This window comes from Schistocerca nitens, chromosome 2 (assembly GCF_023898315.1).
Source record: "Schistocerca nitens isolate TAMUIC-IGC-003100 chromosome 2, iqSchNite1.1, whole genome shotgun sequence".
In the NCBI taxonomy this organism is placed as follows: domain Eukaryota; kingdom Metazoa; phylum Arthropoda; class Insecta; order Orthoptera; family Acrididae; genus Schistocerca; species Schistocerca nitens.
Window position 1 is genome coordinate 548,424,731 of NC_064615.1, and position 22,959 is coordinate 548,447,689.

General features: G+C 42.8%; 1 protein-coding gene across 1 annotated transcript; it reads right to left on the reverse strand.

The window, feature by feature from the left end:
* Positions 1–1,768: 1,768 nt before the first annotated feature.
* On the reverse strand, positions 1,769–21,157 carry LOC126235147 (serine/arginine repetitive matrix protein 1-like). Its single transcript, XM_049943880.1, has 3 exons — positions 21,025–21,157; positions 18,333–18,616; positions 1,769–2,014 (listed from the first exon to the last, which is right to left on the reverse strand). Exons 1-3 carry the CDS (start codon positions 21,155–21,157, stop codon positions 1,769–1,771), a joined length of 663 nt encoding a protein of 220 aa, XP_049799837.1.
* Positions 21,158–22,959: the final 1,802 nt, after the last annotated feature.

Consider the following 22,959-nt stretch of genomic DNA (forward strand, 5'->3'; position numbering starts at 1 on the left):
TTTGAGAAAGAAATTTCTGAGAATGTACGTTTGGAGCGCAGCATTGTATGGTAGTGAAACATGGACTGTGGGAAAACCGGAACAGAAAAGAATCGAAGCATTTGTGATGTGGTGCTACAGACGAATGTTGAAAATTAGGTACACTGATATGGTAAGGAATGTGGAGGTTCCGCACAGAATTGGAGAGGAAAGAATATGTGGAAAACACTGACAAGCGGAAGGAACAGGATGATAGAACACCTGTTAAGACATTAGGGAACAGCTTCCATGCTAATAGAGGAAGGTGTAGAGGGTAAAAACTGTAAATGAAGACAGAGATTGAAATACATCCACCAAGTAATCGAAGACGTACGTTGCTAGTGCTACTCTGAGATGAAGACGTCGGCACAGAAGCCGCCGCATCAAACCAGCCAGAAGATAAAAAATAAAATTAAAAAAATCCTGGGTATTGGTGTGACCTGTGTAATTTTCCAGTCCTTAGATACGGGTCTTTGTACTTGTAAGTAGTTGTATGTGACTGATAAGTATGGAGCTATTGTGTCAGCGTACTCTGAAAGGAACCAAACTGGTATACACTCTAGACTAGAGATCTTGCCTCTACTATCCATTTCGTAGTTTATGGGATACATCTGTTCCACTAAAGTGATACGCACTTTTGAGCGTGGGGATGTCTATGTCTTGTATCTTTCTAGCATGTAGCGAGATGCTTTCGAAACTTCGAGAAAAAGTCTACAGACCATTGAATCGATATACAGAATGGTGTAAGCGATCAAATGGAGTGGTGTGTGTTTACAGTGTGTCTGTTTTACTAAACTCACGTAATATCAGCACCTTCTATATTCCAAGACTCTTTGGAGTAACGAATTGTGTTTTCTTATACATCACATGTATTATTTTGAAACATTAGTACACAGCCCAGGTTTGTGCATAATTTGTATACAGTGAGGCATACATGCCCCAGAAAACTTGATACAATGTAGTAGATATTGGTTTGTGATATGTCAACGCCATCTTCAAATGTTATGTCAAACTATGTGTCATATTTCATGTTTTCATTCCCAGGAGAATAAACTTGTTTTGGTACTGATTTCTTATAATTTTCTTTCATAATTGGAATCCTGATAAAATCATTTTAATATTAAAAATTTAACTGGCAAAATCCTAGATTCACATGAAAACCTGGATCTAGTTAGGCTCATGGGACACATGTGTGCCACATAACCGACTCTTTTTTTTTTGTAGATATGTGTTATTTACAACAGAGGAATACATGTTTTGACCTTTCATTTTTCCAATATATGCTGAATAAATTTTAACCATGTAAGGATTTAAGCAACTCAGCTGCTTTGACACACTAAGGTTATCTACATCTAAGTTCCTCATATTGGCAATTGTTTTTGATTTGGATTCTGGAAGAATCACACTGAGGGATGAGCTATATTTCGAGCTTCAGTACAACTTCGCCAATCTTTGGGAATTTGCTTTCTTTTGAATTTGGCACGCTTTTTTCGTTGCTTCTGTACTTATAAGGAAGTGTAATTACTGATAATATATGTAATCAGTATTAAAACCTTTTGAAGTAATGGTAGTAGTAATGATCTTTGAAAATAATTTAGTCTTGTGACTGAAGCACAATCACCCTTCTGTTTTTACCCTGGAGGAAATTTGATAGGCAGTAATTACGCTCATTTTGAGATGCACTGCTCTACAGGAAAAGTCCTCAATAGCAGGACTGCATCGCCGTGTCACGCTGCGCAGGCTGACCCCGCTATCCGTGATGTTGCTCCAGTGGAGGGCACGTACGTCTGTGCCTGGGGGGGCCGGTTGTCGGCTGCGCGGCGCGGCGCGGTCCGGCGCAGGTCGCGTCGGAGGTGGCGCCTCTAGGCGGCTGCGGCGGCGGCGGCGGCGGCGTCGGCGGCGGCGTCGCCACAGTGCGGACAGCGCGCGCCGCGGCGGGTCGCCACGGCAGTGCCAGGGGCAGCTCGCAGGCACGGGCCACGCCGCGCCGCTGCCGCTGCCGCCGCCGCCGCCTCCGGTGCCCGCCGCACGCTGGCGTCTCCGCGACGGGCCTCGCTGCCGCCCGCCTGCTCCCACACATGCAGCCTCTCTATGCTGATTGCCTACATAAGGTCAGTTCGTACATACACTGCGCACGACGTTTTTCCACCGCAGATGATCTTTTGCAAACTGATGCACAGATCAGCTTCAGCACATATCCGTTAATACTCTGAAGCTGAACTGCTTCCCACAAAGTGCAGTCAGAATATGTTGACAATCTCTTCCTTTGCGAACATAATACTTTTGTTTACGATGATAGCTCCTCCGATAGCTTTATCGTCCCTTTCATTTATAGATGTAACAAATTCCTCCCTGTTGTAATGTCATTTTACAAACATGCGTTTTTGTAAATTAAATTCAGGTGCCAGTCATGATTTGTAATGACAGCAAAGACGCAGTCGGAATGTCAACTTCAATACACGTTTAGCATTTTTTTTTTGTTTTCAGCAGAAATACACAGATGTCATTAGTTAAACAAATAACTACTGTTTGACGCAGAAATTCCTCTAAAAGCAACGTCATCTTTACGAATACTTACCCTACTCACTCGGATACTTAAATATTTTATCTTATTAAACATTCGATAAGAATTCATTCAAAAATGTCTCTATCCAGGTTATAACAAAATTTCCTACACTTTTCGAGACTGTAATGATCACTATAACGAAATCACTGAAAAACTTTTGCAGGGGCAGTATAGTCTGCATACGTTCTCTTCTAGTTACCACTCTACCAATACGAAATGTATCGACTAAGGCCTTATTTTCTCAAAGAGTTATTCGGTCGGTGTTAGACTATTTGGTCATTTCGACAACGCTTAATCACTATACAAATGTCTAACGAACGATGGAAGTGCAACGCTACGTAAACAGTGCATGGTGCAATGCGAAAGGGTTGCAACAGAAATACCGTACGAGAACAGAAGTACTACGAGAGCATCCGAAAGCATTTATTGTATTTCTGTTTAATATCAAGCAGCATTGACATTACCATCCGTGTGGCGCTGCTTTGTTTATTTGTAGATCACTCTGTCATCGTGAGAAACCCACACATTATTTGTCATTGTCCACTACTGAAAATTATTTGAGTTTAGTATTAAAATTTTGGAAGAACGTCGTCATTAATTTAGAATACTTCTTCCACTGAGCTACCGTTTTTAACGTTCAAGGTAATTTCTTATGGGTGATGTTGCCCTTCACGAAAAGTTTTACGTTAATTGCTTCTCGTATAAGGTAACTCTGTTTTGGAGACCCATGCCGCCAAATTCTCTGTTGACTGTCCTGTCGCGTCTCTCATAAACATTGTGTAAACGGCTCGAATAATAAGAGTCAGTGCACAATCGTTTAGCCAGCTTCATCATTGGTGACAACAATAGTTTTATATTACTTACGCTGATAAGTTATCTCTGTTGGTGTATTTTTCAATTTCAGTCATGGACATTAACATCCCTTATAGTATTTACTTGTAAAGGTATATATGTTGTAGTACATATCACGTTACGTGCAACTAAAAACCCGCAACACAATTTCTTACATAACGGAATCGCGTGTATCTGGAATTATGAAAGCGGGAGGTGTTCACCGGATCGCTCGTACCGATACATCGGGACGGGGCGACCGTTAGGAGAACACTGAGAACACTGCCCATTCACGACGAGGCGTCAACTGAGTCGTGGTCGCGAACACATTGCTGGCGCTCGCAAAGAGGCGTGCAGTGCACGTGGTGGCAGGCAGCCCGCGCTTGCCGATCCTCTGTGGAACGTGGCGCGCCACACCACTCTCGTAAACAGTGGTAAACTGAATCACATTAGGTAATGTTTAAAATGCAGTCACAACTTCATCAGAGTCATTTCCTTATTGTACAACATACACAAGACGTCGTTACGTGATTGTGGGTGGCCAAGGAAAAATAACATGGCCATCATGTCAAATGCTACTAAACAGGTTAAAATAATTCATCATAAAATTTTATACTGACATTCAGAAGCACGGACGTGTAAACACGAGTGTAAGTATCACAAAATAGCTTTGTAGTTGCCCAATGTGATGTTGCGTCGTCGTGCGTAAGTTTTACTTATTGTATTTCATCACCTGCAAGTTTTTTGAACACCACTTAACAATTGAGAAAGCAAGCAATCGCAAACGAAGTTTTACGCTCTTCCCTGTGCATGAAATTCCTTCATTGACGGGTGATACTAATTTCCATCTTTAGATGGCAGATTCGACTTCGTAAACCTATCGTATGATAGGTAAATCAGGGTGGCGACTGTGATAAACGTCTGACGTATCTGTCGTCAGTACCATTCATTAAAAAGCCGCCAAGCGGCACAGAGCTTCCATCTATTTTTTAAAAAAATTTTAAATCACGTAAAATATAGTCAAACTCTTTCAAAACTCATGACTTTATGTTTGAAATATTTTGTAGCTACTTTCTCTGTCTTCTCAGGTTGTAAAAATAATATGTATCACTTAACAAAAATAATCTTTCCCGTCTTAATAAACCATTACACTGCTGGCCGGAATGGCCTAGCGGTTCTAGGCGCTACAGTCTGGAACCGAGCGACCGCTACGGTCGCAGGTTCGAATCATGCCTCGGGCATGGATGTGTGTGATGTCCTTAGGTTAGTTGGGTTTACGTAGTTCTAAGTTCTAGGGGACTGATGACCACAGCAGTTAAGTCCCGTAGTGCCATTTGAACCATTTGCCAAACCATTACACTATTTTCGTTTAGTGCATATCTTAATGTAAATAGACATCGACAGCTCTATCACAACTTAAAATTTTATTGTTTTCGAAGTTAATCTGACAGAGTCTCAGTATCATCCCGATAACAACTGTAGTAAAATTCCATTAACATAAAGTTATAAATTAACGATGAAAGCAGGAACAATACGTGATCGTTTCTCAGAGAGACGATGGCCTCCGTCGTCTTATGAGTTGTGGCCATATATTTGAAAATGCCAGCTCGTCTTCGAAGGAGTCACAAATTTTTCCTGTGATCAGCGATTACATGAAGAGAGAATATTTTCTGTGGGCGTTTCAGATACATACATGTAATCCGGAACACAATAAAATCTTGAACAAAATGCGTCAAACGTACATCAGGTAGGCGGTTGTCACAAATAAATTAGTGACACTACAGCACTTCAGTGTAAAATAAAAGTGTTAACCCACAATTATTTGCTGAAATGACATTTTCCACATTGAACGGAGATAATTGTTACCATTGGCCATTTTGGGCTATTATGTCACTTTAAGAGGTAGTTGACGTGCAGTCCACTTAAGTACCCAGCCACCAGCGGATGGTGGGTAAGTATCATTCTGGTTCCTGGAGAACTTAGTCAAATCCATCTTGGAAAATAATATAACAGTCGAAACTGGCTAATAGTCGGCCACAAAGAGTAACTTACGCCAAAGGTGGAATATGTTGTTTCAGAGGTTTGGAGGACCGTGGTACCTGCTCGGAGATGAATACTCTTTGCATTACTCGCCGTGTCGTTAGAATTTCAGAGGTGCGGTTACGACAGACCAACTTAAAATACAGTACCACTGCTGTGAAGTGTCGTTACATCAGTTTATAGGAGTCATATGCACCAAAAACTCCGCAAAGAACTAATTTTATTTTTATGAAATGGTGTGCTTGCATGATGTTATATATTATATACGTTGGTTGGAAATTCCCGTTACAGACTTCTAGGACTTGTATAGAGGAGTGAGTACATCGTATTTTGAATAGGAACCCACGTCCGTAAACGTCATCCAACGAGACTACAAAGCGTCAAAGTTATAATGGCGGGCGTCTGTGAATGTACGTATACACGGGGTGATTCCGTGAAGATGTTACAGACTTTCTGGGATGATGGAGAACGATAAATGTGTTAATTTGAAGTACCGGAAACGAAAGAATCGAAAGTTATAAACGAAAACAGTTCTGATTCCTCTGACAGTTGAATACATTTACCGGTTATTGTGTTGTGAAGAGTGTAGGGTTGGTAGCTTTCAGGGGTGTTAGTGTGGACAAAAACGAAAAAAAGTGTCCAATAAACGTAGGATCTAAAGTGCGTACCTTAATACCTATGAACACTTGCTCAATAGAGGAGATGTGTTACACATTAGCGAAGGTGCACGAATGGTCATAGCTCCTCAGGTATGCAATTTAGAGCCCACGTTTATTGGACATTTTTTCTCGTTTTTGTCCACAATACCACCACTGAAAGTTACCAGCCCTACACTCTTTGCAGCACAAGAACCAGTACATGTATTCAACTGTCAGAGGTATCAGAACGGTTTTCGTTTATAACTTTCGACTCGTTCGTTTCCGGTACAGGGATTCTTACTTCAAATTAATACAGTTATCGTTCGCCATCATCCAATAAAGTCTGTAACATCATCCCGTGTATACGTACATTTACAGACGCCCGTGCCTATAACTTTGACGCTCTGTAGTCTCGATGGATGACGTTTCCGGACATGGGTTCCTATTCAAAATACGAAGTACTCACTCCCCTCTACAAGTCCGACCAGTCTGTAACGGGAATTTCCGACCATCCTGTATACATGTGTGCTCCAGCTTGGTTTTGTTTGGACATATGAAGTCCCGCAAAATTATGGACTGAAGAAGGACTGGAATTCCTTTTTTCGACCTGAACTGATACAACTGATAAAACGCTAAGTGTCTAAACGTACCCAGCAGAAACCACAAAACTAAACACCTTACACCGAGTTCTGAGAAGGAGCGACATATCAGCACATATCTAATATGGCACGAGCAGAACATAAAATATGTGTGCTGCAGGCTGATCTCCTTTCGGTCAATTTAAATCCTTTCCTGACACATTACTACAAGAAAAAAGGCTAAACGTCGAAAACAGCTAATCGATTTGCCAAAATGAATTGTCACTGCACTTACATTCTCACGTAGTCCTGGCCGCCAGCAGCGACAGACATACGGAGCAACAGAGCTTCGACCCACTCACTGCCGGCTGCCAAGAACCCACAGTAGCGCTAGAAACTCGGCAGCTGAAGGTACGTAAGACTCCCACAGTCTTAAGCGCTGCTGCTCATCGCGGCATCAGTGTCACGTCGCGCTCGCGGCATTCTCTTTATCCGAAAATACGAACAAAAGAAATCGAAATAATAATTTTCATCAATAAATATCGATTTCTTTCCTCATCACTCTCTCACCGGACATTAGAGGGGTCTTATGACACCTTGATCCACCGTGAAACATTAGTCATCTGCCAGAATGAGATTTTCACCCTGCAGCGGAGTGTGCGCTGATATGAAACTTCCTGGCAGATTAAAACTGTGTGCCCGACCGAGACTCGAACTCGGGACCTTTGCCTTTCGCGGCCAAGTGCTCTACCATCTGAGCTACCGAAGCACGACTCACGCCCGGTCCTCACAGCTTTACTTCTGCCAGTATCTCGTCCCCTACCTTCCAAACTTTACAGAGCTCTTCTGCGAACCTAGCAGAACTAGCACTCCTGAAAGAAAGAATACCGCGGAGACATGGCTTAGCCACAGCGTGGGGAATGTGCTAGTTCTGCAAGGTATGTCTGTCTATCTGTCTCTCTCTCTCTCTGCTGCCGAATTAATGACCGCCATGCTGACACTGCGTGGTGCTCCAGAATTCGTCACACTGTCCATGTGCTATCTGCTTCTGAGACCGAGGTCGCTACGCATGCTCGTGCGATGGCGCTACACCAGAGGGTCAGCTAGTTCGAATTCTAGTGGTGGAAAAACTTTTCACTGCCAGTATTTGACCCACAAAGAGAGGAGAGAGAGGTGATGGCGTAACGTTCCTGACAACAGACTTTGTGCCAATGTCCTGGTTTAACCATAAAACCTCTCCGTAGGGTCTCATGAAGTGAGGGCATATGACACTGTTGATGGTGACCTATCGTCGGATGGGGACGTTAAGCTTGGCGGTCACTTTGGTGGTATTTGCGGGCCCCGGGTTTCATCGACTCCCTTCTCTCATCATCATCGCCATCATCATCATCATACAACACAAATATTACATTACACTCCACATAAACACACAATACATATAAGTAGTATTACACAAAATTTTAATGGAGCATGTTGCAAATAAACAAACAAACGAACAAAACTGTCCATGTTCTGCGAATAAGCCCATTTATTCGCTTTACCTGTAAGTTCCTGCACAGGTGAGTGAACAATGTGTCTGTCCTGTATGGCGATAGGCGCGTGGGTCATTGACATCAGACACAGACTTGGGTATGTCTCTCGTGAACGAATCGAGTCCATATTGGCGTTACAGTCGTGATGTACTCACCTACGCAAGCAGCAGCATCGACGAAATATAAACCACGGTCTTGACAGGCAAAGTTCCTCCTGCTGTCGAATAGTGACACTTGACAGACATTGTACTTCTTCCATGAAGCACAACACGGGTTTTTTACAAACAAAATATTCAAACTCGTTTTTGGATGAATGACCAGCAGCATAATTTTTCCACATATAGAAAAAATATATGTCGTTTCTCCTGTCTACGTTATGAGGTTGCGCTGTAAACTTTAACCATTCGCATATCCAAGCATGATGTTGAACCTTTAATGGCCAACAGTGGACTTTGGCATCTTAGAAATGCGTTTTTAGGATCCGTGTTTTAATCTATCGAACCGATCCACTGTGTCAAATGCATCTTAGCAACGGTACCTCTAGTGTACATGTGTTATCGGACGCAGTTAGTCCACTAAAGGATAAGAGTCTGCGGAAGAACCTTAGACTTCCATTTCGACTCATATTTCGCTTATTAATAATTCCTCGTCGATTTTTAACGAAGGTTTATTTCTTTGACAGTAATAAGGGGACCGGAAAATTTCTGACGACATCAGTGAGCAGATTTGAGAGTTTCGCGAAATTATAGCAGACCGTGTGTTCTTTCACGAAATGTTCTTCAAGAGAGCAAAGTTGATAATAGTGGATGTGGATGTAAAGAGCTGGTTTAACACCACACATTCATTTCCTTAATAGCAACCACGCACTTGTTTACGTGTGGCAACAGTGTATTATTAAATAACATGACCGGCATACATCTCCTTGCATTTGTTGTTTGTGGTAAGCGTTTACCTACTGTTTTATCGCTATGTCAAATACGAGTAGAAATGTTTATGTTTCAGTTGAAAAAAAAACTTAATTCCCTCTAGTTGTTCTATTTGTGTAAAATGGAGGTAGGTGACCTTTCTCCTTCAGCTGTCTGAAGGCAGGAGCAGAAGGCGCCACATAAACACGTAAATGCGATGTTTGTTTTTCACTTTATACTAACATAAATACGCTAGCTTCAATAATGCTGTGAAAAATAATCAAATTTAATTCACCGCTTTCCAGTTTTGTCACGTTCCAGAGGCGACACTTCGCTTTACCCATCCTTTAGGTAAATAGTCGTTAATTTGACCCCAAATTCCTTTCATTCAACGCCCGAAGCTTATGACACACAAATTTTCGATAGTCAACAACAGCTGTATGTAATATAAATTTCCTATGCGTCGTTTTATATCTCCACAATGTCCCCTGCTCTGAAAATAAATCGCCATTTACCAAACATGCTACTGGCTTTCCTACATAAAAAGACTGAGAGAAAAACAACCCCGTTACGTACGGTCTTACTGATATGCTAGCATCCATCCTCGCAGCATTGTAATACCTTTTACGTCAGTAATATTTCTTCTTTGGCCATTGCAGTTGTTTCGTCTCAGGCATGGTGACAACAAACGACGAAAGAAACTTTCCATCATATTTCATTGTCTTGTGGATTTAAAAAAAATTTTTTTTTTTCACTAGGCCACTTTGTGGGCTACATGGTTCCAATTATTTCACTTGAAGTCGTTCATATCAAATTGACATTCCCTGTATTTATCTCCTGGATTGTCTGTAATAAAATGATATTACCCGTTCGTTCTCCACGTGCACGTTTGATTCGCTGGCAGTGTTATTAGACTGCTGTACGTCTATGACGGTATAAGTATTGTATTGCTATTGTCATGTCAGACGTATCATCAAGAGTATAATGATGATGGACGCTTGATTGTTTCATTCGTGACAACAGTCACAAAATTATTATGGGTACCTACAGTTAAGGTATCTATAGAAATGACAGCCATAGAAATTCATGTAAGAACTTCATATACTTACATACAAACAGAGACAATAAATTCTCATAAATTTCAGTGATCAGTAGGTACAAATTGATCATTCATTCTGTTCCATAAAGTCCGCTTCATCGTCATCAGTAAGTGGTGACGTCGGTTACTACCTACGTGATAGAAGTACAAACATAAAACTGATACAGGTTTTCTCTGCCTCGTGATGGCTGGGTGTTGTGTGCTGTCCTTAGGTTAGTTAGGTTTCAGTAGTTCTAAGTTCTAGGGGACTGATGACCATAGATGTTAAGTCCCATAGTGCTCAGAGCCATTTGAACCATAAAACTGATACATCCGCCTGTCATACGGTTAAACGAACAACAAAGGAAGAAAATTATTACTACCACAAAACATCACTATCGATAGCAGTCTGCGTCAGAAGCTATCTGTTTTCATTTCTTTTAATAAATCACTTTTCATCCCATACGGCTCTATTCTATTCGCAATGGATTCTGGTTTACGTTCTCACCCATCCATCTCTTCTTTACTTGTGCAGTAACTTATTGACGCAACAACTCGTTTTGCTACTCTCCGTTAATTATCCCCTTCTGGATACTTAATGCAATCGCTGAGTTATACAGCTTGCGGGAGAGTTGCTGTACTTGGCTGCAAATGATGTTATCGCCCACTCCTCCTCGCACATTTGCCATAGTAAGTCCCGCTGAGTTATGTTGGACTCCATCCCCTTACGCTGTGTCAGTACTCAAAAATCTGTTCTTGGTAAAGCTGTTGCACGAGTGCTTTCTCTAATTTTCAACTTCTTACTGCCATACCACCGCGACTTTCACGCTGTGAACATTTTACCTCGTCGTATTTCTGCTTGCCAAGATGCTATCACCCCTGTGGGGTAGTCTAGTGTGGTAATAGAAGACAGCGAAAGGAAAGCCAAAGTTTTAGACGTCACGTTTAAGAAATTATTCACCCGGAAGGATCGCGCAAACATACTATCTTCCGACAGCCGTATAGACTGCCGTATGAAAGACATAGTAATATGCGTCCCTGGCGTAGACAAGTAGCTGAAAGACTTGGATGGAGTCCCAATTTCGTTTTACAATGAGTATTCTGTGCCTTTGGTCACTTATTTAGTTTGCTTTTATCGCGAATCTCTCTCATAGCGCAAAGTCTCAAGCGACAGGAAAAAAGCGCAGGTGACTCCCGTACACAAGAACGATGAAAAACGGACTAGCTAATTTGCAGACCAATATCCTTAACGTCTGTCTGCTGCAGAATGCTTGAACATGTTCTCAGTTCGGCTGCAATAAATTTCCTTGAGACGGGAAAGATTCTGTCCACAAATCAGCACGTGTTTAGATAGCATCGCTCGGGAAAAGCTCAGCTTGTCCTTTCCTCACATGATGCCCTGGGAACCTAGATGAAGAGCATCAGGCAGAATCCGTATCCTAGATTTCCGGAAAGCATTTCACACAGAACGAGGTCCCAGATATATGAGTGGATCCAAGAAGTGCCTCCAAAACCTTTGAGTAATAGAATTCAGTACGTTGTCCACGCCGGCGAGTGCTCTTCACAGACGAAGGTATCGTCAGGAACGTCACAGAGAAGTGTGACAGGACTGCTCTTATTGTCTGTATACGTAAATCACTTGACGTATCTGGTGAGCCAGAATCTGCGGCTGTTCGCAGATTATGCTGTCGTGTATGGGAAGGTGTCGACGTCGAATGACTGCAAGAGGATACGAGGTGACTAAGAAGCAGAACGCCGCAAGTGCCATAATCCGTTCGGAACTTCACTCTGTAGAAGAGTGGTAAAAATAAGTGAACAAGTGACTCAATATCTTTTTCTTCTTAACTCATCAGACTTCTAATTGGTTTGATGCCGCCAGCCAGCCACAAATTCCTATTCTGTGCCATCCATTTCATCTCACAGTAGCACCTGCAACGTTCGTCCTCAATTATTTGCTGGATGCATTTCTGTCTGTGTCTTCATCTAGGGTTTTTCCCTCTACAGCTCCCTCTAGTAGCATGGAAGACATTCCCTGATGTCTTAATAAATGTCTTACCATCTTGTCCGTTCCTCTTGTCAGTGTTTTCCACATATTCCTTTCCTCTCCGATTATGCGTAGAACCTCCTCACTCCTTATCAGACCTTCTAATTTTCAACACTCGTCTGGTGCACCACATCTCAAATGCTTATTTTCTCTTGTGTTCCTTTTTTCCCACAGTCAGTGTTTCACTACCATGCAATGCTGTGATCAAAATGTATATTCTCAGAAATTTCTTACTCATATTAAGGTCTACGTAGAAATTCCTTGTCCACAATGCCCTTTACGGCTGTACTAGTCTGGTTACGATGTCCTCCTTGCTCCGACCGTCATTGATTATTTTTCTGCCTAGGTAGTAGAATTCATTAACTTCATCTACTTTGTTACCATCAAATGGTTCAAATGGCTCTGAGCACTATGGAACTTAACTTCTAAGGTCATCAGTCCCCTAGACTTGGAACTACTTAAGTCTAACTAACCTAAAGACATCACACACATCCATGCCCGAGGCAGGACTCGAACCTGCGACCGTAGCGGTCGTGCGGTTCCAGACTGTAGCGCCTAGAACCCCTCGGCCACCCCGGCCGGCTGTTACCATCAACTCTGATGGTAGGTTTCTCGCCGTTCTCATCTATGCTACTTCTCACTACTTTAGTCTTTCTTCGATATACTCTCAATCCATATTCTGTACTCATTAGACTGTTATTTCGTTTCATCAGATCCAGTAATTCTTATTCACTTTTACTCAGGACAGCGATGTCATCAGCGAATAGTATCATTGATATCCTATCACCTTGAATTTCAATCCCTCTCCTGAACCTTCCTTTTATTTCCATCATTGCTTCTTCGATACACAGATTGAACAGTTGGGGTAAAAGACTACATCCCTGTCTTTCACACTTTTTAATCCGAGCACTTCGTCCTTCGCCGTCCACTCTTATTATTCCCTCTTGGCTCTTGTACATATTGTGTATTATCCGTCTTTCCTTACAGCTTATCCCTATTTTTCTCAGAATGTCGAAAATACTTTGCACCACTTTACACTGTCGAACGCTTTTTCCAGGTCGAAAAATCTTAAGAACGTGTCTTGATTTTTCTTTAGTCTTGCTTCCATTATCAACCGCAGCGTCAGAATTGCCTCTCTAATGCCCTGACCTTTCCTAAGGCCCAACTGATCGTCATCTAACACATCCTCAATTTTCTTTTCCGTTCTTCTGTACATTATTCTTATCAGCAACTTGGATGAATGAGCTGTTAAGCTGATTGTGGGGTAAATCTCGCACTAGTGAGTTCTCGCAGTCTTTGGAATTGTGTATTTTTCCGAAAGTCAGACGATATGTCACCAGACTCATACATTCTACATACCATCGTGAATAGTCGTTTTGTAGCCACTTCCGCCAATGATGTTAGAAATTCTGGTGAAATGTTATCTACACTTTCTGCCGTATTTGATCTTAACTCCTCCAAAGCTCTCTTAAATCCTGATTCTAATATTGCATTCCCCATCTCTTCTACATCGACTCCTGTTTTTCTTCTATCACATCAGACAAATCTTCCCCTTCATAGAGGCTTTAAATGTACTCTTTCCACCTATCCGCTCTCTCCTCTGGATTTAACAGTGCAATTCCCGTTGCACTCTTAATATTACCACCCCTCCTTTCAATTTATACATAGGTTGTTTTGACTTTCCTGTATGACGAGTCAGTCCTTCCGAGAATCATTTCTTTTTCGGTTTCTTCTCATTTTTCACGCAACCATTTCGTCTTATCTTCCCTGCACTTCCTACTTACTTCATTCCTTAGCTCCCTGAACATTTTTATACTTCCTTCTTTCATCGATCAAATGAAGTATTTCTTCTGTTACCCATCGTTTCTTCACGTTTATTTTATTTCTACCTATATTTTTCTCTACAACTTCTGTAACTGCCGTGTTTAGAGATTATCCATGGGTATTCTACCGTTTCTGAGAAAACGACGGTCCAAGCTTACGAAACAGTTTATGTGCCTTTTAGCAAGTAAATAGTTCAACCGAAGCGGTGGTACAATAGTCAGGGTCACGGTATCGCACTTATGCGCCCCGTGTTCGAAACCTGACTATTACTTCAATTTTTATGTTTCACTTACCTACACATGTTCACTGAAGATTACTACTAGAATGTTTTCCATTATTTTCGTACACTGAAATGACGTTGTCCTTGTTCGTCTACGAACTGCATGTTTGCTAAATGAATTTAAGAAAAAGCAATATATGAACGAGAAAATTATTTGAAATTGTTTTCGATGAAATTCCTATAGTATATCTTGATTCACAATCAGTTTCAAGTGCCGCTTTTTAGTAAGGTGATCCGTTATGCGTGGGTTGGCATGTAATTATTCCCAACGCTTGTAATCTTCAGGAGTTCAAAATGGTTCAAATGGCTCTGAGCACTGTGGGACTCAACTGCTGAGGTCATTAGTCCCCTAGAACTTAGAACTAGTTAAACCTAACTAACCTAAGGACATCACAAACATCCATGCCCGAGGCAGGATTCGAACCTGCGACCGTAGCGGTCTTGCGGTTCCAGACTGCAGCGCCTTTAACCGCACGGCCACTTCGGCCGGCAATCTTCAGCAGTATTAACGAAGTTTATTTCGCGAATGAAATCCACTCGAAGAAATGTCACTGTGACAAACTTGCCTTGGCGCAACACTCGTGCCGGCCGTTATGGCCGAGTGGTTCTAGGCGCTGCAGTCTGGAACCGCGCGACCGCTACGGCCGCAGGTTCGAATCCTTCCTCGGGCATGGATGCGTGTGATGTCCTTAGGTTAGTTAGGTTTAAGTAGTTTAAAGTTCTAGGGGACTGATGACCTCAGATGTTAAGTCCCATAGCGCTCAGAGACATTTTTTCGCAATGCTTGTGGTGTTCGGAATTTCTATGCTTCATATGTTTCTGCGATCGATATCATCCAAGGTAATGCACCAAATCTTCCCGAAGAATAAACACAGGAATAAAATATAAGAATTAATATAAGAATTGATATTAAAATTAAATATAAGAATATGAGAATTTATAAACGTCGAAACCGCTGAAAGTACCATAAATACATACAGTATATAATAAATGCATGGCAAGTCACTATAAAACCTAGTTGTAATTTTACAATTAACATGACGCCTTGCTATCCTCACCCCTGCTAAGAAACATTATTGTAGTAACGTTCTATGAACAAGGGTTAGATAAATGAAAAGTAAAATGATATAAAAAACAATAATCGGTTTTGGGACACGGAGCGCAAAGGTGAGATGCCAAAGAACATAGCCACTGTGCCATCATTTCGGCCAAAGTACCAGCGCAGCAGAAGGCATGCAAATTACACCGAAATCGATGACCGTCGTTTTTTTCATAAAAGGTCGAATATCCATGGATAAACCGAGATACGTGTTCGGTTATTTTGACTCCTCTCCCTCCAAGCGCAGTTTCTGGAAACCTGGGTCATGGCACTTACTATATTCTCCTCCTCTGACGAAATTTTTTGTTTGTGTGCGGCTAGCTATAGATGTAGAAATATTTAATTCAATTCACATGCGCAGGAAAAGCAATCGTCTAATGTTCGAATAAAGCAGTAGTCGTGTACTGCATGACATAGTCAAAAAAGGTTCAAATGGCTCTATGGAATATGGGACTTAACATTTGAGGTCATCTGTCCCCTAGACTTAGAACTCCTTAAACCTAACGACATCACACTCACCCATGCACGAGGCAGGATTCGAACCTGCGACCGTAGCAGCAGCGCGGTTCCGGACTGAAGTGCCTAGAACCGCACGGCCACAGCGGCCGTCATGACAAAGTCACGTCTACTAAATATCTTGGCGTATCTTTGCAAAGCGATATGAAATAGACAGTGTTTCTGTGAATGGTACGCTGTGATACATTTTTGAATAGGTCTTTAGGAGAGGAATTACCGTTTATAAAATACAGGGTGCCATTTAAAAAGTCATAGCGCTGTTCATATCTTTGTAAAAAATAAAGCAAAAACGAAGGCAACCATGCTGATTGATGTCCCCCTGACGGCTAAAGAATATTTGCTTGAAACATTTTGTAATTTTCATCTCAACAAACAGTTATTTAGAGTGGTCGAGATAAATGGGACACCCTGTATATTCCCTCGTACCATTTGTGAGTGGACCGGGAAATGAAATTACTGGCAGTGCTGCAAGGTACCCTCCGCCACGCAGAAGATGGTGGCTTTCCGTGTATGTATGTACAGGGTGTTTCAAAAATGACCGGTATATTTGAAACGGCAATAAAAACTAAACGAGCAGCGATAGAAATACACCGTTTGTTGCAATATGCTTGGGACAACAGTACATTTTCAGGCAGACAAACTTTCGAAATTACAGTAGTTACAATTTTCAACAACAGATGGCGCTGCGGTCTGGGAAACTCTATAGTACGATATTTTCCACATATCCACCATGCGTAGCAATAATATGGCGTAGTCTCTGAATGAAATTACCCGAAACCTTTGACAACGTGTCTGGCGGAATGGCTTCACATGCAGATGATATGTACTGCGTCAGCTGTTCAATTGTTTCTGGATTCTGGCGGTACACCTGGTCTTTCAAGTGTCCCCACAGAAAGAAGTCACAGGGGTTCATGTCTGGCGAATAGGGAGGCCAATCCACGCCGCCTCCTGTATGTTTCGGATAGCCCAAAGCAATCACACGATCATCGAAATATTCATTCCGGAAATTAAAGACGTAGGCCGTGCGATGTGGCCGGGCACCATCTTGCATAAAACACGAGGTGTTCGCAGTGTCGTCTAAGGCAGTTTGTACCGCCACAAATTCACGAAGAATATCCAGATACCGTGATGCAGTAATCGTTTCGGATCTGAAAAATGGGCCAATGATTCCTTTGGAAGAAATGGCGGCCCAGACCAGTACTTTTTGAGGATGCAGGGACGATGGGACTGCAACATGGGGCTTTTCGGTTCCCCATATGCGCCAGTTCTGTTTATTGACGAAGCCGTCCAGGTAAAAATAAGCTTCGTCAGTAAACCAAATGCTGCCAACATGCATATCGCCGTCATCAATCCTGTTCACTATATCGTTAGCGAATGTCTCTCGTGCAGCAATGGTAGCGGCGCTGAGGGGTTGCCGCGTTTGAATTTTGTATGGATAGAGGTGTAAACTCTGGCGCATGAGACGATACGTGGACGTTGGCGTCATTTGGACCGCAGCTGCAACACGGCGAACGGAAACCCGAGGCCGCTGTTGGATCACCTGCTGCACTAGCTGCACGTTGCCCTCTGTGGTTGCCGTACGCGGACGCCCTACCTTTCCAGCACGTTCCTCCGTCACGTTCGCAGTCCGTTGAAATTTGGCAAACAGATCCTTTATTGTATCGCTTTTCGGTCCCTTGGTTACATTAAACCTCCGTTGAAAACTTCGTCTTGTTGCAACAACACTGTGTTCTAGGCGGTGGAATTCCAACACCAGAAAAATCCTCTGTTCTAAGGAATAAACCATGTTGTCTACAGCACACTTGCACGTTGTGAACAGCACACGCTTACAGCAGAAAGACGACGTACAGAATGGCGCACCCACAGACTGCGTTGTCGTCTATATCTTTCACATCACTTGCAGCGCCATCTGTTGTTGAAAATTGTAACTACTGTAATTTCGAAAGTTTGTCCGCCTGAAAATGTACTGTTGTCCCAAGCATATTGCAACAAACGGTGTATTTCTATCGCTGCTCGTTTAGTTTTTATTGCCGTTTCAAATATACCGGTCATTTTTGAAACACCCTGTAGATGTAGATGTGGATTACGGACACGTACGCTGTCGAAGTGCTATCATCCCACTGAAATACTTTGATCCCCATACTGAGCCAAAAGGAATTATTATTACTATCAACTAGTCAACATTTTAAATCGACACAGGGGAAAGTTAAAGCACCACCTACCGTGGAAAACACCAATTTGAAACACTAACAGAAATCTCAGTAAAAGAAAAATGTGATATTCCGATGTGGAAGGGTTTCCTTGAGACTGTTACACGCTCTGCTGTTCACAAAATACGTAACGCGGCGCTGCGCCGTGTCTGAGTACCACTGCAGCCAGGTACAAACGCCCTGCTCTGGACACGACTGCCGTGTCGAGACCTCCAGTCCCCAGGCTCCAGCCTCTGCCCCTCGCGCCGCCTCGAGCTCGCCGTCCCCTGACGATTGCGGCCCTCGGTGTGCGTCTTATTTGCTCCTCGCGGAGCCGTTCTTCCGGAAGGCTTGCCGGAGTCGCTGCCACACTGGCAGCCTCCTCTCGTCGCGCTGACGGCGCGGCTGCTGCGCGCTGGCGCGGAAAGCGCGGCCTCGTGTTGTTGTGCTGCGCTGTGCCGTGTTGTGTCGGCCTCTGCTGGGGCAGGACAAATCGTGGCCGTAGCAACTCCGAGCAGCGAGGCCTAGCATGCTGCGTGCTCTTCCGCCACCTGTGCTGGGTCAGGGGCCTGTCCAATTAAATGAGGTGACACCGCTTCCGTCTGAGCTGCAATAGAGGCATTTTCCGGAAGAGAGGCTCAAAAATACTCACTACAAGTCTGGTGTCACCGCCCGACACCACACTTGCTAGGTGGTAGCCTTTAAATCGGCCGCAGTCCGTTAGTATACGTCGGACCCGCGTGTCGCCACTATCACTGATTGCAGACCGAGCGCCGCCACACGGCAGGTCTAGTCTAGAGAGACTCCCTAGCACTCGCCCCAGTTGGACAGCCGACTTTGCTAGCGAAGGTTCACTGTCTACATACGCTCTCATTTGCAGAGACGACAGTTTAGCATAGCCTTCAGCTATGTCATTTGCTACGACCTAGCAAGGCGCCATATTCAGTTACAATGAATGTATTCTAAACAGATAATACTGTGAATCATGTACCATCAAGAGCGACGTTCATCATTAATGGATTAAAGTTAAGTATCAAACTAATTACGTCCGCTTTCTGAATTCTCATTCCTTGTCATGTTCCAGACCTCACGTCAGTATAGTTCTTCCCTCCTCACGCCAGCGTGCGTGAGCTAAAACGCGTGCATTGCGGCCTCCACTGGTAACACGGTGTTGGCTCTTCTGCCAACACAACAACAAGTATATCTGTATAGCAACCGGATTGTAATACACTAGTATTTTTAATAGGCTGTGTATACTATTAAGTTTTTAATATTTATAAACCCTTTGCCACATACACTGAAGAGCCAAACGAACTAACGCAGCTGCCTGATATAGTGTAGGGGCCCCGAGCACGCAGAAGTGCCGAAACACGACGTTGCATGGACTCGACTAATGTCTGAAGTAGTGCTGGAGGGAACTGACACCATGACTCCTGCAGGGCTGTCCATAAATCCGTAGGAGTACGGGGGTGGAGATATCTTCTGTACAGCGCGCTGCAAGGCATCCTACATATGCTCAGTAATGTTCATGTCTGCGGAGTTTGGTGGCCAGGGGAAGTGTGTAAACTCGGAAGAGTGTTCCTGGAGACACTCGGTAGCATTTCTGGACGTGTGGGATGTGGCCTTGTCCTGCTGGAATTCCTCAAGTCCGTCGGAATGCACAATGGACGTGAATGGATACCGGTGATCAGACAGGATGCTTACGTACGTGTCACCAGTCAGAGTCTTATCTAGATGTATCAAGGGTCTCATATCACTCCAACTGCACACTCCTCACACCATTACAGAGCCTCCACTAGCTTGAACAGTCCCCTACTGACATACATGCTCCATGGATTCATGAGGTTGTGTCCATACCCTAACGTCCATCCGCTCGATAGAATTTGAAACGAGACTCGTCCTACCAGGCAACATGTTTCCAGTCATCAACAGTCCAATTTCGGCGTTGGTGGGCCCAGGCGAGGCGTGAAGCTTTGTTTCTTGCAGTCATCAAGGTTAGACGAGTGGGTCTTCGGCTCCGAAATCCCATATCGATTATGTTTCGTTGAAAGGTTCGCACTCTGACACTTGTTGATGGCTCAGCATTGAAATCTGTAGCAATTTGCGGAATGGTTGCACTTCTGTAACGTTGAAGGATTCTAAGCCGGCCTATGTGGCCGTGCGGTTCTAGGCGCTTCAGTTTGGAACCGCGTGGCCGCTACGGTCGCAGGTCCGAATCCTGCCTCGGGCATGGATGTGTGTGATGTCCTTAGGTTTAAGTAGTTCTAAGTTCTAGGGGACTGATGACCTCAGATGTTGAGTCCCATAGTGCTCAGAGCCATTTGAACCATTTGAAGGATTCTATTCAGTAGTCGTTGATCTCGTTCTTGCAGGTTCTTTTTCCGGCCGCAGCGGTGTCGCAGATTTGATGTTTTACAGGATTTCTGATATTCACGATACAGTCGTGCAATAGTCGTACGGGAAAATCCCCAGCTCATCGTAGCCTCAGATATGCTATCTACCATCGCTCGTGCGCCCACTATAATAACATTTTCTAGCTCACTTAAATCTTGATAACCTGCCATTGCAGCAGCAGTAACCAATGCAATCACTGCGCCAGACACTTCTCTTATACATGCGTTGCCGACCGCAGCCCCGTATTCTGCCTCTTTATTATTAGACTCAGTAGATTATAATCAGTAAATATTTTTTCATTAAACGTTATTTTAACTCTTGTGAAACATTAATACATAACAGTCATTTGATTCTTAATAACGCCTACGATCTGACACCCTCAGAAAGCTACAAAAATAATATAACAGCAAGTAAAGTGACAACAAAATGCAACCACACATATTCTCTACCACTGTTTTATCTTGTGGTACATGCATTAACATGTACAAGTACTTTGAGACAGTTTCCAGCTACTAAAGGTCCTTTTTTCTTCTTCTTCTTCTTCTTCTTCTTCTTCCTCTTCCTGTCCTGTATGAATGTCTATTTTCTTCATAACGTCTGGGCTCTGCTGACTATCTTCAAGCATAGTGTGTACCATGAATTACTTTGATGATCGATGTACTTAAATAAATCCTTGATATCCTTTTCTTTTCCTGGTTTCACCAGATTAAACGCCACATTACATTGAACTGAATAAGACGTTCTGCGCACACACGCGTCGAGAAAACACTGCACTGATCTCTAAAATGTTTATGAAGAATCAAAACCATGGTAGAATATTCTACATTACCCACTGATTAATTTAAAACAGTTTCGAAAAAAAGAGCACGTAGACCTATGGAAACTTCTTCAGGAAAACAGAATTCTAGGACGTACTGGCTGCTACACATTTACGTTAACAAGATTCTGAATTATCTGTTCTAGGGAACAGGTTGTTAACATCTCCGTTAAATACCTGTAAAGTCATCCATAAATATTTATTTTCTCTCCTTGTACACGAGCGTTTCCTTTGTTTCTCATTGTGCATGTAATGTAGTTCCATTTAAACACTACGGAGAACATTAAAATTTATGCCAGCAGCGAGTGTGGGCGTGGAGGAGTGGAACATTCTGCTGGTTTTACGGAACTGATATGAATTCATCATTTACTAATAAAAACACAATCTGAACGACACATTTCATTGTAACAGCATTTTCACCACAGCTCGTCATAACACAGTCCAGTTGACATATCTGGCAACAAAAAAAATGTTATATCCTACAGGTACTTGTAAAATAATATTTTGCTGTAGTTTCAGGCGCATTATTAAAACAAACCATCACCGAGCCATATATCTATTATTAAGGCGCAGTCGTTCACAAACAGTGATAACAAAGTTGAGTGCTGACCTCCAGTTTCAAAACTGGGACTGTTATGAAAAAAAAATTAAATTTAGAGTAACATAAACTACGCAACCAGTGGTATCTTCACCTTAAGACTCAGCAAAAACATTTGCAAGTAGTTAGCAATTTCTTTAAAAATACATCTTAGACACCACAGACTCTAAAAATACACACAATTAAATCCTGGCACCCTCAAGTCAATTACGAACTTATCGAGTGTCGGACGAGATTTGCAACTGGATTCAAGACTTCCCCCCAGACAGAACTCAACACATCACTCTTAACGAAACAAAATCAAGGGCTGTACAGGTGATTCCCGGAGTACCCCAAGAAAGTGTGATAGGACCCTTACTTTCTACAATGCATATAAGTGATATAGTAGTAGCCGGCCGTGGTGGTCTCGCGGTTCTAGGCGCGCAGTCCGGAACCGTGCGACTGCTACGGTCGCAGGTTCGAATCCTGCCTCGGACATGGATGTGTGTGATGTCGTTAGGTTAGTTAGGTTTAACTAGTTCTAAGTTCTAGGGGACTGATGACCTAAGATGTTAAGTACCATAGTGCTCAGAACCATTTGATATAGTAGTAAGTGTCGGATGCTCTTTTAAGACTGTTTGCAAACGATGCGGTTACCTGTACATTAGTAGTAACGCCAGAAGATAGTATCGATTTGCAAAACGACCTGCAGAGGATTCATGAATGGTGCATGCTCTGACAATTGACCCTGAACGTAAATAAATATAACATATTGCACATACATAGGGAAAAGAAGTCACTACTGTACAACTACACCATCGATGAGGAACTGGTGTAAACAGTATCTGCCGCAAAATATCTAGGCGCAGCTATTCAGAGCGACCTTAAGGGGAATGACCAAATAAAACAAAAAGTAGAAAAAACAGATGCCAACTTCAGGTTCACAGGAATAATCTTAAGGTAATGTAACTCATCCACGAAAAAAGTGCCTTATAAGGTGCTTGTCTGACAGATTCTCGAATATTGTTCAACA

Bases quoted from the DNA above. Each gene is read 5' to 3' on its own strand.
- LOC126235147 (XM_049943880.1), bottom strand. From the start codon at position 21,157: ATGCTTGAAGATAGTCAGCAGAGCCCAGACGTTATGAAGAAAATAGAC. The intron at 18,617-21,024 runs GTACTTGTACAT...GTCCTGCCCCAG, and splicing joins TAGCTGGAAACTGTCTCAAA to CAGAGGCCGACACAACACGG. The intron at 2,015-18,332 runs GTACCTGGCTGC...CGGCGGCGGCAG, and splicing joins GTGTCCAGAGCAGGGCGTTT to CGGCAGCGGCGCGGCGTGGC.